Here is a 15,766-nt window from a genome sequence, read left to right as displayed (position 1 = left end):
GCTAAAGTTCCGTCAGACAAGTGACTGAAGCGATTTCTAAAAAAAAAATGATTTCTATTGTTAGTGTCGTTTTTTCTACAAACGTGCAATAAGGCGAAAGATGAATTTTTTTCATATAAATTCATATTAATTACCATTCCGTACTCACGGTTTCCGTATTCGCGACATATTTATGGAACATATACTTCGAGAATAAAGAGGTTTTACTGTATACTATATAATACAAGCATGTATGATTTAACTGTTTTTTAACAGGAAACTTTAATTGCATTACCCCAATATGGCTGGTCTGTGTAAGATAGTTTATAAAAAATATTAAATGTGGGTAACAAGATATTTAATAATAGAACACAAGTTACCATAAATATTTATAATTATCGGGACATGTCAACATCTATAATATCAGAAAACTTTAGCTTTATTGTTATTGTGTTTGGAGTTGTCACATCAGCCACTAACAGGTCTGCACCATTATAAAGACCTAATTCTGTGATCCTTCTCTTTAAGTTGTCCTTAGTTTTTTCTTCAATACTCTTTATAGATGCCATGTATAATGTTTTATTACGTCCATTTATCACTGTTGTTATACCTAAAAGTAATACATATTTTAAATTAAAACAGTGAACTGATTAAAAACATCCAAACAATTTTTAAAAGTAAATTATAAACCTCATCCCAATAACTCAAATAATAACATTATAATATTTTGTTATTAATAATGGGAGTGATTGAGATGTTGGTAAAAAACCAACCTGGACTTTTCATTAAATATCCATTATCTTCACACAATTTATCATAAATGACTTGTAATGTAGCATCTGGTTCTATCTCCAAGACTCTAGTTGTGTTACTACAGGCAACACAGTCAACCCTTTTTTCTGCACTAAATGTATAGCTGTACACTCCATCAGACATATTTAGAACCATGTAATTATTCATGTTGGCACAGCATGATGAAGCTAACTTAAACACCTGTAGAAATTTGTATATACTTAGCACAGAATTTTACCTTCCTGTTTAGGAATATTACAAAAAATATGGACTACTTTTGGTTATCATCCATTCAGAGTGAAGTATCTGTCACCTATACAAATAAGAATGATCACCTCGGTAGCACAAGCTGCAGCAATAGCTGCATTGGTACTAGCAACAGCTGGAATGATATTCTTCAGTACTCCTTGAGTTAGTCTATATGTTACATTGGCAATGCCATACTTCATAGCCCTCTCTTGAGCCTTTTCATGCACCCATGCCACATGTTGTGGATCATCACCATCTAACCCTGTGTTTGGACCCCATGGATTTTCTTTACACCATTGTAGAACCTTTACATATTCAACACAATGTTCGGGTAATCTAGAATAATACAATTATTTTCTAATTAACAGGAAATTTAAATACCTATCATATCTTATATGTAATTAATGGACACAGACATTTATAAAAATTTAAATATTTTTTAAAATTAATGTCATATTATCAAGCATCACAAATACAGATATTGTCAGGGTATGTGACATATAAGTAGCTAATGTTTTTCTTTGAAGTTAAAAAGCAATTTAAGCTAAAATATTTTAGTTTCTTACCAATAATAGATGAGGATTTAAAGATATAACCTAATATTTACCTTGGAGTATTAGCAATAGTGCATAAAGGAAATGTTTTCTGTGGTGGGTAAAGGTCTAGGGTGCACTCTATACATGCACTCATACCAGGTAGAATTACCCTAGCATTGCCTTTAAAACCCTCTGTCCCTCCATCAACAAGTGGTATAACACTGCTTTGATCTAAACTTCCTAAAAATAAAAAGATTCATTTATAGTAAAGATGATAAGAAAAGAAAGAGAATGAGAATATGTTAGTCAACAGTCAATTATCTTGTAACTTTTGTAAGAATGTGATAGCCTATAAATAAAAACAAAACAAAAATATATAATTACTGTCATCATTATACTGCAGCAAGGACATTAACATTCCATTTAACCAACGTCGAGCAACAATGGAATCAAGACCACAGACAACTATGTGAAACTGACGATAAAAACCATCATCCAAGTCTTGAATGGGACAATGATGAGCGACAGCTTCACAGCCAGGAATTCTGAAATAAAAAGTAGAAAAGGAAGCCTTTTATATAAAATACACAATTAATAAAGAAAAAAGTTACCATGGTACCTTTTGTTCACAAATTCCACTGCACACTTTGCCTTAGATAATCCAATATCATTTTTACGAAACAAAAACTGCCGATTTAAATTTGATAATTCTATGGTATCCATATCAACAACATGGAGTTTCTTGAACCCCATTAAAGCCAAATCTTTCAGTAATTCACACCCTAGACCACCAGCACCGACTATAAGAACTTTACAGGAGTTCATAATGAAGTCTAGTATCTCAGCTGAAGGCTCAAAATCTGGGTGACAAAATGGACCTGACCTCTCTAACAGTTTTCTAATATTGTGCCATCGTTTCTGCTGATAGTCTGAATTTTCTATTTCACCAGAAGCCATTTTTACAGTAAGAATATGATTTACAATTTTATTTAGCTAACTCTGTGTGAAGGAATATTTAATTAATATTAATAATACGATAAATCTTCATTAAAGTGAAATATATACCTATATCTTCAATAAAAAAAATTGTAAGTGACAAATATCTTAACTGATCAATAAAAAATGCCTAATGTCTAACGATTACGTTTTTAAAATTCACTAAATAATAATTGTTAGTTAATTTAAACCAAACACCACAGTTGTGGGTTTCTAATTGCTAAATGCTATTAAAGTTTAAACTTCAATCATTTAATGTGTTTAATCAAAATTGATTGTTGGAGGATCCATAGATAAACTTCCTCCAACAAATCATTTCAAGAACAGATTACTATAATATGTATATTCCCGAACTAGTTTACTCTTACTGTAAGATTGCAGTCGGAAAAGCGCGGGAAACTTCGTTCATGGTAGACGTATTTTTCACGGTGTTGAATATTTAATTTAATTTTACTAGTTAAAACGCAGAGGATAAGCTGGTAGTTTTAATTTTTGTATTATATGTAATCTTTATATCATATTTGTGTATAGTGTCATCGTGTAGTCGGTAAGTTTTTGTAATTTCTGTAAATATTGTATGAACAAGCCCCCCGATTTAGGTCGGGGGGATGATGGCCTTGTTGGCTTGAATCTCCCTGTGGGATCAAATGTATCTGTTGGTTCACAAGATGAATTTGACAAAATGGATACCGATTGTTCGGTATCATCTCAAACAGGTGAAGGAAGTCGTAAACGAACACGTTATTTGCGCCTTTGTCGGCAATGTACGAAAATTAAGAAAAAGAAAGGTAGTGGTTCTAGCGGTGATTACTGTCAGTGCGAAAGCTTATGCAATGTAGAAGATGAGTCAATTTTAATTAAAAAGGTTACTTCAAAACCTATATCTCAATCCACGTCATCTCCACACTTGCAAAATAATAATAATTCACATAGCACATCCTCTCTACCATCAACATCTTACACGGAAAATTCAAATATCTCTCAAGACTCTAACGCGGGAAATTTAAACAACACCACAACTTCAGTAACTAATACGGACCCCCGTTCGATTGGCCGTACTGAATATGTTTCTACCGATGTTTCCCCTTATTTTATACATGTTCAACGTATTCAAAGTTCACCTGACGACGGGACCATTCTCCATCCAATAACATTTGGCAATTTTTTAAAGCAGAACAAATTTAATAATATTATTCCTGGAAGTGTAAAGCGTATAGGAAGAAACAGGTGCGTAGTTGGCTTTTCCGATTATAAAGACGCCAATAATTTTCTTAACTGCAATCTTTTGGAAACGAAAAAGTTAAAAGCCTTCATTCCCACTTTCAGCGTAACAAGAATGGGTCTAGTTCGCGGGGTCCCTGTAGATTGGAGTGTAGAGGAAGTTCAACAAAATGTATCCGTACCTATAGGCTGCGGCAAAATACTTAAAATAAGACGTTTGAATCGCAAGGTAAAAATTAATGACTCGGTTTCTTGGAAACCCTCTGAATCAGTTGTATTAACATTTGATGGGCAAGTTTTACCAAAAAGGATTTTCATGTGCTATAATGCTCTTCCAGTAGAAATATATATTTATCCTACCATACAATGCTATAATTGCTGCCGTTATGGTCATACCAAAGTTCAATGTCGTTCTAAGACTCCAATATGTTATAACTGTGGAGGTCAACATGCAGGTGTATCATGTGACAGGTCAGATAAAGATCCTCTGTACTGTGTAATGTGTGAAGTCGAAGGGTCCCATTCAGCGATAGATAAGTCATGTCCAGAATTTGTGAGACAGACAGAAATCAAAGTTAAAATGGCTCAGAGCTGCATGTCTTATGCCGAAGCCAGTAAATATTTTTCTTCTATTAAGCCTTCATACGCAGATGCATTAAGTTCAACAATTCCGGAAGTACCAAAACCCGTATATCCTTCCGCAGCGAAGTCTGTATCTCGTGATAATTCTACTAATGCCTCAAATAAAAAGACAATATTCTTAAAACCTCGCTCTCCTCGTAAACCACAACATGGTTATGATCGTGTTGCTCATTATAATGTTTTAAAAGATTTCCAAGTTCCAGAGCCTAAAAATGGCAGTGCTCTGGTTGGACACAAAAATAAAGAAGAAGAAAAATCTGATGTATTAGAAATGATACTAGCATTATTAACTAGTTTAATAAACTCAAACTTATTGAAACCGTCCCACGTTGCCTCTATTAATGAAAAAATTAAATCAGTTAATGTTATTAAAAATAATGGATTCCAAGATAATTCAATGGAATTGCAGGAGTGTTGTTCCAAAGAAACATGATTTGATATATTTGATAAATAAACATTCTCCCGTTGTTGTTGCGTTATCTGAAACGTGGTTGAAGCCAGGGTACCTATTAAGGATCCCAGGATATACCTGCTTGCGTGATGATAGATTTGATGGCCATGGTGGCGTAGCGTTACTTGTCAGGAACTCAATTAATTTTTCTGAAATAGCGTTTTCTTCATTAATCTCTAATGATGCCATTAATATTGTCGGCATAAAAATTGATAATATTTCTATAGTTTCCATTTACCTAGCTCGTTCCTCTTTTGTTATTCTCAATAGCGTTAATAATTTACTTTCTTCACTTAGTCGTCCATTCCTTCTATTGGGTGACTTTAACTCTCATCACCAAATGTTTGGTTGTGGCACTACTGACTCCAATGGTGTACGTTTAGTTGAAATATTAGATTTACATAATTTGTGTTTACTTAATACTGGCTCACCAACCAGACGTACAAAGCCTAATGAAAAGCTTAGCGCGGTTGACTTATCAATTTGTACTCCAGATCTTGCTTCTTCTCGTTCTTGGTACACTTCATCATCTACTTTTGGCAGTGATCATTTCCCGATTATCATATCCTCACCTATTAGACGCTCTCCTTATCAAAAACGACAACCTCGTGTGAAATATAAATTAAATAATGCTGATTGGCTTGCATTTAAAATCCTTGTCGAATCTAAAATAAATGATTTGCCTGAATTAGTTAGCGGTGGTGAGACCAATTCCTCTAAAGCTTTGGCTACATGTTTAATAGAATCTGCCGATCAGATTTTTTCTGTCAAACGAAATCCGTCTAATAAGATTCCTTTTCCTCCATGGTGGGATAGAGAATGTATGGTTGCTGTAAGCAGAAGAAAGGAAGCTGAGAGAGTCTATGCTGAGGACATGTCCAATGAAAATTTAGATATTCTCAATGAAGTTATTAGTACCACACGTAAATTCCTCAGAGATAAAAAGCAGGCAGGCTGGAAAATTTTTTGTACTTCTTTATCTCCTTCTACGTGCCCTTCAGAAGTTTGGACAAGTATTAAACGTTTTCGATCTGCTTTCAAAGAATCTTTATCATCGTCTTCACTTCCCCCTTTTTTAACAAATGCCTTTTTAGACAGATTAGCTCCTCCATCAGCTGCTGAATCGATCTACTTTCCTTTGGAATCGTCTTTGATAGATGACACTTCCTCTTTAAACTCTCCTTTTTCATTACATGAATTGAAAGGTGTGCTTTCACATGTTAAAGATTCATCTCCTGGTCAGGATGGTATTATGTACTCATTTTTATCTCATCTTGGTGATACTGCCTTAATGTATTTTTTAAATTTAATAAACTCCGTCATGGTCACAGGTAATATTCCTGAAACATGGAAGTCTCAAGAAGTTATAGCGATTAAAAAACCTAACAAACCTACCAATGATGTTGCCTCATATAGACCTATTGCGTTGTCCTCCGTTTTAACTAAAATTGCTGAACATCTTGTGAAGAATCGTTTGGAATGGTTTATAGAAAACAATAATTTAATAGCCAATAGTCAATACGGTTTTCGGAAGTCAAAATCTACAATAGACAATTTAGCTATATTGACCACAGATATTCGCATAGCTTTTTCGCGTGATGAAGATATTGTTGCTGCCTTTTTGGACATCTCTGCCGCCTATGATAATGTGAACATTTCTATTCTACAACGCAAATTATTAGAGCTACAGGTTCCTACGTTATTAATACGTTTTATCATCAATTTACTATCATGCAGATACATATCATTAATCGTTCAGAAAGATGGTAATATTACCGAGTTAAAGCGTACAGTTTTTAAAGGCCTTCCCCAAGGTTCGGTACTAAGCCCACTTTTATATAATATTTACACGTATGATTTAGAATTATCTATAAATTCCCATATAAATGTGCTACAATATGCAGATGATCTTCTTTTTTATTCCGTTGATAAATCTGTGGTTAAGGCTTGCAATTCCATGTCTAGTTCACTTAATTGTCTTAATATCTGGTTAGTTAAAAATGGCCTAGATCTATCAGTTTCCAAAAGTTCTATAGTCGTATTTTCCAAAAAACGCACAACTCCTATAATAAATGTGACCTTCAATGGTCAATCTTTGCCACTCCAAACAAAAATTAAATTTTTAGGAGTTATATTGGATTCAAAATTGTCTGGACTTGCCCATTATGAACATGTTGTTATGAAATGTGCACAGCTGCTTAACATCATGAAATGCCTTTCAGGTGTATGGTGGGGTGCTCATCCGTTTTCTATGAAACTTGTGTATAACGCTCTTATAAGATCTGTTTTAGATTATGGCACATTTCTCTTAGATGGAGGAAGTGTCTTGGGAAGTAAAAAACTTGATGTCATTCAGTCAAAAGCTTTGAGAATTGTGACAGGAGTAATGAAATCAAGCCCATCCAATGCTTTACAAGTAGAATGCTGCGATCCTCCTTTAAAATTAAGAAGGCAATTTTTAAGTGATCGATTCTTGTTCAAATCTATGCAGTTTTCTAACCACCCTCTACATGGAAGGCTGCATGAATTGAACAATATTATTTATACATCCCGTTACTGGCGTCACAAATCATTACCATGTCTAATAATAAGCTTTCGTAAATTTTTAACATTACACAGCCGCATTCATCGATCTCCATCATTACCCATATTTATGACACAATTCAATTCTTTAATTCTTGATCCGGATATAAGATATAATATAGGCGTCCGTAAGCAAGATATTCTGGAAACAAATATTCGTTTCATGAGTAGCGTTGAGGAACAAAATTGGGAAGGTTGGGATTATATTTTTACAGATGCCTCTAAAATCTCTGTTGATGATTGTGTTGGAGTTGGTCTAATTCATTGGCAACATAAAATAATTCAAAAGATTAAACTTCCTCCTGAATCCTCGGTTTTTACTGGAGAGTGTTTTGCTCTTTTAAAAGCTTTAGAACTAGTTATTTTATTAAAATCTAAAAGTACAATCATATTTTCAGACTCAAAAAGTGCACTACAATCTCTTGAAAAATTTCCTTTCCAAATGAAACTTTGTTATCCTATTATTTGCGAAATACGTGATAAGCTTTTAATATGTTCTCAAAGAAATTACACCGTTATCTTTGCATGGATTCCAAGTCACAGTGGAATTAAAGGAAACGAGAAAGCCGATGAGCTTGCTAAAGAAGCTATAAAGGATGGAGACATAGTCCCATACATTAATTATTGTCATGATTTAGCTGCTCTTCCGAAAACCCATCTTTGGGAGTCATGGAATGATGTTTGGTTGAGAAGCAGCAAGTTCAAAGGCAAACATTATGCTGAAATTCAACCCAGGATCCCCAGTAGACCATGGTTCTTTGAGGTTAAAAGTTCTAAAACTGTCACTTCTATCATTTCCAGAATGCGTTTAGGACATGTTTGTACACCTCATCATTTAGCAAGGCTTCGTATTATTGATAGTAATATTTGTGAGTGTGGAGAAGATATTGGTGACCTTGACCATATTTTCTTTTCTTGTTCCCAATATGACCGTACCTCCTTTCTGAATTCTTTACAATCACTTCATGTTCCGTTTCCGACTAAAATCTCCTGCCTTTTGCTTTATCCTTTATTGTATTATAATGTATTATCTTCTTTCATAATCTATAATAATATTAAGATGTAATATGTTTATGTACATATTTTATTTTTAACCAGCTTATCCCTTTATTTCCTTTTGATGTCTTTGTTTATTTATTTTTTCGCGTGTAGTTTCCCAACCTTTTACTTGAAACTGGCATAAAGTTGAAGCTGTTGCCATAATATTAAAAAAAAAAAAAAAAAAAAAAAAAAGATTGCAGTCAGTTTTAATACACACAATAATTTATTTTTGGAATACCTTATTTGCGTTTTTATTTTCCACAAATTTGTTATAATAAAAAATATAAGTTTTTTAAAATCTTTATTCTTCCAAAGCTCTTTCTTTATACTATGTTATTCAAGCTCAAACACAAACATGTTAAACTACGTTTTAAAAATTATTTATGTGAGATGTACATGCGTCATTGCTATTTCCTAAAAAAATATTGTATGACAAGACCAGAAGAAAGATTTTCTACAAGCATATTGTATATCTGAACCTTATTTAGGACATATCTTATATAATAAAGCTAAAATAAAAATGTATTTTTTGTATCCAAGTTATTGAGTCTTATTTACTTTCCATCAGATTTTAATGGTGATAACCATTTTATCTCACTTCTAGACAGCTCCGGTCTAGAGGAAATATTTGAAAAGGAGGGAACGAAACAGCAATGATTATGTTTTTACGGGTGGTATCGTATTTATCACTTTATTTGCATAATGAAGGCAGAAAATAAATGATGACTTTTCGTTGATAAAACGTAAAAGTAGATCAGAAATGATGATTGATGATGCTTTGTCCTGCAGTTTTAAGTATGGTCACTTTTGCAAGCATATTATTTTATTGCCAACTGTACACAGTACAATACAAGTTGAGACAACATGATAGCAGCTGAGAGCGAGAATGTATATTAGCCTTGCCTTACACATCCTCACATCACCAAAGAGGATATTTCATATTATTATACAAGTATGCCACAGACTACCTTTTTTAATTTCGTTTTTTAACTTATACGCATTTTTCTTTGAATTATTTGGCTATCTCATCTAAATAATGAATCCTGTCAATTAGAGTCACTAAATCCATTCGGAATAATTACTAATGATACATATTTTTTAATTAATTTCTTTAGTTCGCTTTCAAGATAGATAATAAATCCGACTTTTAAACAGATTATAGCAAAGGTAAAACTTATATTATAACTGTTTTGTGACTGGTTGGTAAACTCAGCACATTGAAGGCTACTAGTATTCATACCTACTCATTTGTTAAAAAATATGGAGGTGTGATGGGGGCGCAGTGGTCGAAGATTTGACGATTTCAGTTTGTGATTTCATAGAATAGATTGTGGGTAGCGTTGTTATACTTACATCTTAGGATTCTACGTAACTCAAAGTTTTATATTAGCACTATAGTAATAGTAAAATCTTTAGATTTTTCATAAAAATTGAGGGAGAGACTGACAGACTTAAACATAGATCAGTGGTAAGATTTTAGCTTAATACCATGCATGTGCTAAATTTATACTTTCAAATGTCCCTTTTTATTAATTCAGTAATTTTTGTATATAAGTTTAAGTGGTTTTATTTTAATTTTAAATGTTAGGTAACAAATTGCTATCATGCTTCGTCGTGTAGGTATGTACTTAAGTTATAATATAGGCTCGTCGGACATGCTTCACGTTCGCGTTCATTTAACTGAACTACTAATTATTGAATTAGTTAGTATTCGATTGTGTGCATTATTTTGCGTTTCGTTAGTTACATTTAAATAACTAAGTTATAAAATTATATTGTAGATGTTAGCATGGCTGGAGATAAAGGAAGTACCAAGCCCAAAAGCAAAGAAATTAAAAATAGGACTAACAAAAATGCAGTTCAAAATAGTGAAGATGCTGAAGATATAGATTACAGTTTACTGAGAAGGCCATTAACTACAAGTGTAACTGGTTTTGCCCAGGCAAGGAAAGTTTTTGATTCAGCTACAGAAGAGGTAGGTTTAATTTTTAAAATTATAAAATTTTCTGTAACCTTTAAAAATATTAGGTATTTTATTCATTCCAGGTGAGAGAAATTTTATCTAAGGAATGTAATATGATTTATGAATGCAAGGTTTGCACAAACTTATTTAGAAGCCTGGCAAATTTTATTTCACACAAACGGGTTTATTGTGCTGAAAAATGTTCCTCTGTCTACACAAATTTTGAGACCAATTCTTCAACAGTAAGTAACTTCTAAATATCTATAACTAAACCTATAAAATTGTTTGTTTACATAAGTTAATTTATTTTAGAAATGTGAGCTTCTAAAAATAAAAAGATTTGAAGAAAACTATCAAGAGTTTTTAAAAGAAAATTTAAATATAAACACCATTAATACAGAAGATGAAAGAATACCTTTATCACGAGATCTGACTGCAGTAGTAGAAAAAATTGCTACAACCAAGGGAGTACCAGATGAAAAAAATAATCAGCAGAATGTTGTTTTAGAAAAAATACCTAAAAGTTCAGTTGCCGTTTATCAGACTCTACAACTTGATAGTAATGAAGATGCCATGTCTACTCAGGTTTGTTAAAAAAGACATATTTTAACTTACCAAACTATTTTAATTCAATTTAAAATCTAGCAGTGTTGCTAATATATAAAAGAAATTGTTTTATTTTTTTGGGGCTATAGAAGAGTTCATTAGTCTACCTGTGAATAAAGCACAGTCAGTTTAGCTTCCTTCATAATTGAAGGCAATAATTCTATTTCTGTATAAATTCTAAGAATATAATGAAATTTCAACGGACTTCATATAAACAATATAATCTTAGCATATTTTTACAGGTAACTGAATTGGACAACATATTGTCGAAGGAAAATGCTGTGATGCAAAGTGATGGAAACTTTAAAGTACAAAATAATAGTGAGGAAATCGAAAATGTTATACAAATAAGTGACGATGAAGATAATTCTTGCATGCAACAATTGAAATGTAGAATTTGTTAGTATAATCATTTTTAAATTGTTCTATACTATATTAGAAAACCCTGTCAGTGTAATAAAAGAGTTTGTAAGAATACGAATTTTGACCAATTGTTCTATCGAATTTTTTACTATTGCTAAATTGTCAGGCTCAATTGAACATTCACTTCCATTATCAGATCTATGTGTACGGTTTGAGAGTGTTATTAATAATTATGAAGTAGGTAACTCAGTTTGTGATCTACTAAGCCTACTTTGATACTAAAAGTGCTAAACCAACACTGGTGATTATACATAAAGATGTGTCATATCAAAGTTCAAAAATTATTCTATGAAAATCGACCAATATCAGCCAGCACTCATTTTTATAAATAACTTATGGATTTTAGGTGACCAACAGTTTTCGACTCGAAAAACGTTTAAATTCCATGTAAAGACAAAGCACGAGGCCAGTAGACTCGTCTACCCATGTCCAGACTGCCTTGAAATCTTTTCTACATCATGGAGCGTCTACAGACATCTCTTCAAAGTTCATCGGTATGTATAAGTAGTAATTATTATTAAGCGGCCTGGCATTTTGGTAACATTTATTTAAAAAATCTTCACGTAAAATTAGTTTAAAATAAAATAATAATACATAAAAACATAGCACAACAATAAAAAACTAAAGAAATAAACAATATAAAATTTATTTTATTTTATTTAGAAAAACTGCTGCGCAAATTCGAAGATTGCGAGACACAATTCAGTCAAAAGCGTTTCATATGAATAATCCACCTGCATCTTACGAGAAACGTAAGGCCAACGCTAAACCTGTAACCTCACTCAAGATTACCGACGAAGAAAGGTTGGAACAAGAAAATCAGGTATATAAACTAATTCTTAAAATATATCGTGCTTTTATCTTCGTATCAGTCCATCGCTGTGAATGCAACGTAAGCTTTCCTTTCTATGGGGTGAACCATCGGGGCGGTACCTTTCATGTCTAGTAGTTAATAGATATTGCGCCCTAGGCATGGATGGACAATATGGAAGGCGACGGAGAGTTACCCCGTTGCGGTGGATGCGGTCGTACGTTTGAGCGTCGAGCAGCACTCGCGGCCCACACGAATACGTGCCAGCCACGATCGAGGGCATTGGCTAGGCGACCTGATGCTAAGAAGATTGAAATACAGATACGGAAGGACTATAATAAGGGAGCAACGGTTAAAGGTATTGGTCGCTACATGTGTGTAAAAATTAATATCTTTGGTTTCTGTAAACAATAACTTCCAAATGTATAGTATTTTATTTTATTATTTTGAATAAGACCGTATGTGTTTGAACAATAACTTTTTTTCAGAAAAAACAACAAATGAAGTTGTACCGCCGGTATCTAAGCCGACACCGCAAAAAGAAGATACTGAAACACGCAATGAGTCCTTGACTGAAGCTATAATGAGTATTGTAGGAGTTGCTGGACCAGAAGTGGAAGAAGATTCATCCATTGAAAAGCCCGATTTAAATATGGATGTCATAAAGCCAGTTCATATATTGCCATTCTGCCATCAAGCCGAAAAGAGCAATTTCAATGTACTTAAATTAAAAGTGATGCAGAATGTAATACTAGAGGACCTGTCGTGTAAAAAGTGTGAAAACAAATTTAAAGAGCCTAATGAGTTATTCGATCATGTAGCTGGTCACTACAATTGGGTCAGGTACGCCTGTAAACTCTGCAAGTTCAGACATTACGAGTACGAAATGGTCTCTGATCATGTGAAAGTCGTTCATAAATTGAAGGGAGATGCTGAATTTTACTTTAGCACTATAAAAGCAATAGACGGCACGGAGGCCACACATATTTCTGAGCCAAAAGACATAACTGAGACTAGTCCCAATTCAAGAAGGCCCAGCCGATGTTCTAGTGATTCAAGCAAGTTATCAGATGATAGCTCATCTAGCAGCACTCCTATTGAGGTCGGAAGTCGAAAGAGAAAAGTAAATGCGATCAGAGCTGCGTCAAAGAAAAAGAAAGCATTCATAAATGGTATATTTACTTTTTTATTTTCTGAAAAAAAGTTCTATGTAATTTTTTTGTAAAAGAACCTTATAAATCATTGTCTATATTATTTTGTAGTAAGTTTGTGCTTTGTGGTTGGTATTTACAACGATTAATTTAATAAGTTTAATAGTACTGGTGGAGACGCCATCACGAAAATGTATACACATATGGTATGGTATGAATGGAAGTACAAATTCGTGATTAACATTTAATTTGATTTGAGCTTACCTGGGTGAAAATTTTAGTTTTTATATAATAGTTTTTGCAATTACAGATGATGGAGATGGTGACAGTAAAGACAGTGAACCCTCACCACAAAAGGATTCAATACAAATCGAAAATGATTCATCTAATTCAATTGGCTTTAATGAAAACTCTTCAGATGTAGACGATTCAGAAGAGAAGGGTAGTAAACGCATTAAAATAGACTATGTTAGTTCCAGTATATCGAGAAGACCAATTCGTAAGAGAACTATACCAAAAAATAAAGATTTTGAATATGATTTATCGAATTTGCTTAAAATGCAAATGCACGGGTACAAAGAATCCCACACAAATAGTAATATAAAATCTGCGCAAGCTAAAAAGAAAAGTCAGCAAGACTTTATCAATAATTATAATGCCCTTAATAAAGATTGTTCTGGTGCAATGACTACCCTGTCCAGACAATCCGTCGCAAAAAACAAAGCCCATATGATTACAACCGATTTTGCAGTATACAGTAATAATAAAGATCAAAGAATTTCTAACATATTTGTTAGACCAATGCTACCAAAAATTGTTCGAGGAGATAAAATTTCGCCTTCAAAAGAGCAAACATCAAAAACGGAAAAAGACATTACGAATATTAGTTCTAAACCACTAGAGGCAAAGGAATCGGTTCATTGCAGTGATATATTAGATAAACCTATACAACCAAAACAAAAAGTTGTACCCGAAACTCCGCAAAATATAAATACTGAAGAAGATTGTGAGACCCCAAACAAAAATGTTAGAGATGAAATAGATTTTACAGATGGGCCTTCCAAACCAAGTGCGACTGTATCGGAAAAACCAAGAACAAATGTTAACTTAGTTCCTATAAAACTCCATAAACATGGTCTTGATCTCATAAAAAACCCCTTGATAAAGAAGAACATAAGTGACTTTAGTAAGGCTGGTATGAAAACAAAGATACTGGTCATTAAACATATAAATAAAAACGATGGCACACCAAGTATAAAGACCCCTTTAAAAATTAAAAGAATAAAAATTAATGAAACTCAATCTATAAAGAATGATAGCAAAAAAACAGATCCACTGGTAGTAGTTAAGGTTCCAAGTGCAGAAACTGTGATACCACCAATTCCTGTAAGTAATAATAATAACACATCAGATAATGACCAAGAAATGGAACAAAATAGTGAGATAAAAGAGAGAAATGAAAGTCAAGAAGATACCAACAAAAATAATACTATTTGTAATGAAGAGACTTCTATTAATAAAATCTCAATACCAGAAACTGATACTAATGAAGTTGTTACTGCACTGTTGTGAAAGAGTAAGAATTAGTACGTTGAGAATACGAAGTGAGAATGTGACTCACTCGTATGGATTTAGCTCCATTTAAATTTAAAGTATTATCTTTAAATTTATAATAACCCGAAAGTGAATACTTGCTAATAATTATTAAGAGATTTTAGGTTTATAACGTGCAATTATCATCGCTGCCGAAAACATAACCTATTTACATTTTACTCTCTTTGTAAAATACATTGTCAGCAAGCTTCCATTCCCCTGTTGCTTCCGCAGCTTAATCGTTTTCTCTATTCTTCGCCGAAGAGCGACCTATTTGTGAAGCATATACTGTGATATGCGTAAGAACGTACTTAGAGAAACTTAACGTTTAGCAATATTTGCGAAGACACCATTAAGTCTTTATGATAATAATTTATGATTGAATTAACGCTACGCCAAATTTAATCAAAAGTTATTATTTTTCTGTACATAAATAAAGAATTTGTAAATATTAAGTTAGATAGTTTAGTTATTACCATGGCTATTGCAATAAAAACCTTTATTAAATCATAAATATTTTTTTACTTTCTATCAAGACACCTTTTTAAGATACCTTTTGTGTCCCTAGAATGAATACATTAAAATAAACGAATATGCACTTTTTAATTAATTATCACACTGCAGGCATGATCTTGGTGATAAAAAAAGACTAGTAAATGCATACAATTATTATCATTAATTTATTATAAGTAGTCCCTCTACAGATACAAAAATATTAGTTTTTAATTT

The 15,766-nt window shown here is 32.8% G+C and overlaps 2 protein-coding genes across 5 annotated transcripts; one reads left to right on the top strand and one right to left on the bottom strand.

The window, feature by feature from the left end:
* Positions 1-320: 320 nt before the first annotated feature.
* On the bottom strand, positions 321-2,804 carry LOC125063560 (NEDD8-activating enzyme E1 catalytic subunit). Of its 2 annotated transcripts, XM_047670064.1 has the most exons (6): positions 2,176-2,804; positions 1,941-2,101; positions 1,628-1,796; positions 1,107-1,356; positions 753-972; positions 321-589 (listed from the first exon to the last, which is right to left on the bottom strand). In XM_047670064.1, the coding sequence occupies exons 1-6, from the start codon at positions 2,511-2,513 to the stop codon at positions 375-377; spliced, it is 1,353 nt and encodes a 450-aa protein (XP_047526020.1). In that variant the 5' UTR covers positions 2,514-2,804; the 3' UTR covers positions 321-374. The 2 variants fall into 2 exon arrangements, with proteins under 2 accessions (XP_047526020.1, XP_047526021.1); XM_047670065.1 differs by lacking the exon at positions 753-972 and having other exon boundaries at positions 525-589; positions 2,176-2,803.
* Positions 2,805-9,637: 6,833 nt separating this feature from the next.
* On the top strand, positions 9,638-15,551 carry LOC125063553 (zinc finger protein 800). Of its 3 annotated transcripts, none has more exons than XM_047670054.1 (10): positions 9,638-9,657; positions 10,272-10,465; positions 10,537-10,695; positions 10,766-11,038; positions 11,302-11,458; positions 11,829-11,976; positions 12,146-12,305; positions 12,453-12,651; positions 12,782-13,465; positions 13,755-15,551. In XM_047670054.1, the coding sequence occupies exons 2-10, from the start codon at positions 10,280-10,282 to the stop codon at positions 15,014-15,016; spliced, it is 3,228 nt and encodes a 1,075-aa protein (XP_047526010.1). In that variant the 5' UTR covers positions 9,638-9,657; positions 10,272-10,279; the 3' UTR covers positions 15,017-15,551. The 3 variants fall into 3 exon arrangements, with proteins under 3 accessions (XP_047526010.1, XP_047526008.1, XP_047526009.1); XM_047670052.1 differs by lacking the exon at positions 9,638-9,657 and adding an exon at positions 9,706-9,958; XM_047670053.1 differs by lacking the exon at positions 9,638-9,657 and adding an exon at positions 9,715-9,820.
* The last annotated feature ends 215 nt before the right edge of the window (positions 15,552-15,766 follow it).

This window comes from Pieris napi, chromosome 3 (assembly GCF_905475465.1).
Source record: "Pieris napi chromosome 3, ilPieNapi1.2, whole genome shotgun sequence".
Lineage (NCBI taxonomy): Eukaryota > Metazoa > Arthropoda > Insecta > Lepidoptera > Pieridae > Pieris > Pieris napi.
This window is presented reverse-complemented; position numbering and strand designations above follow the sequence as displayed.

Excerpts from the sequence above, each read along its gene's own strand:
- LOC125063560 (XM_047670064.1), bottom strand. The coding sequence starts at position 2,513 with ATGGCTTCTGGTGAAATAGAAAATTCAGACTATCAGCAGAAACGATGG. Across the intron at positions 2,102-2,175 it reads GTGGAATTTGTGAACAAAAG|AATTCCTGGCTGTGAAGCTG; the intron begins GTACCATGGTAA and ends TTTTTATTTCAG. Across the intron at positions 973-1,106 it reads CTGCAGCTTGTGCTACCGAG|GTGTTTAAGTTAGCTTCATC; the intron begins GTGATCATTCTT and ends AAATTTCTACAG.
- LOC125063553 (XM_047670054.1), top strand. The coding sequence starts at position 10,280 with ATGGCTGGAGATAAAGGAAGTACCAAGCCCAAAAGCAAAGAAATTAAA. Across the intron at positions 11,977-12,145 it reads CATCTCTTCAAAGTTCATCG|AAAAACTGCTGCGCAAATTC; the intron begins GTATGTATAAGT and ends TATTTTATTTAG. Across the intron at positions 12,652-12,781 it reads TAAGGGAGCAACGGTTAAAG|AAAAAACAACAAATGAAGTT; the intron begins GTATTGGTCGCT and ends ACTTTTTTTCAG.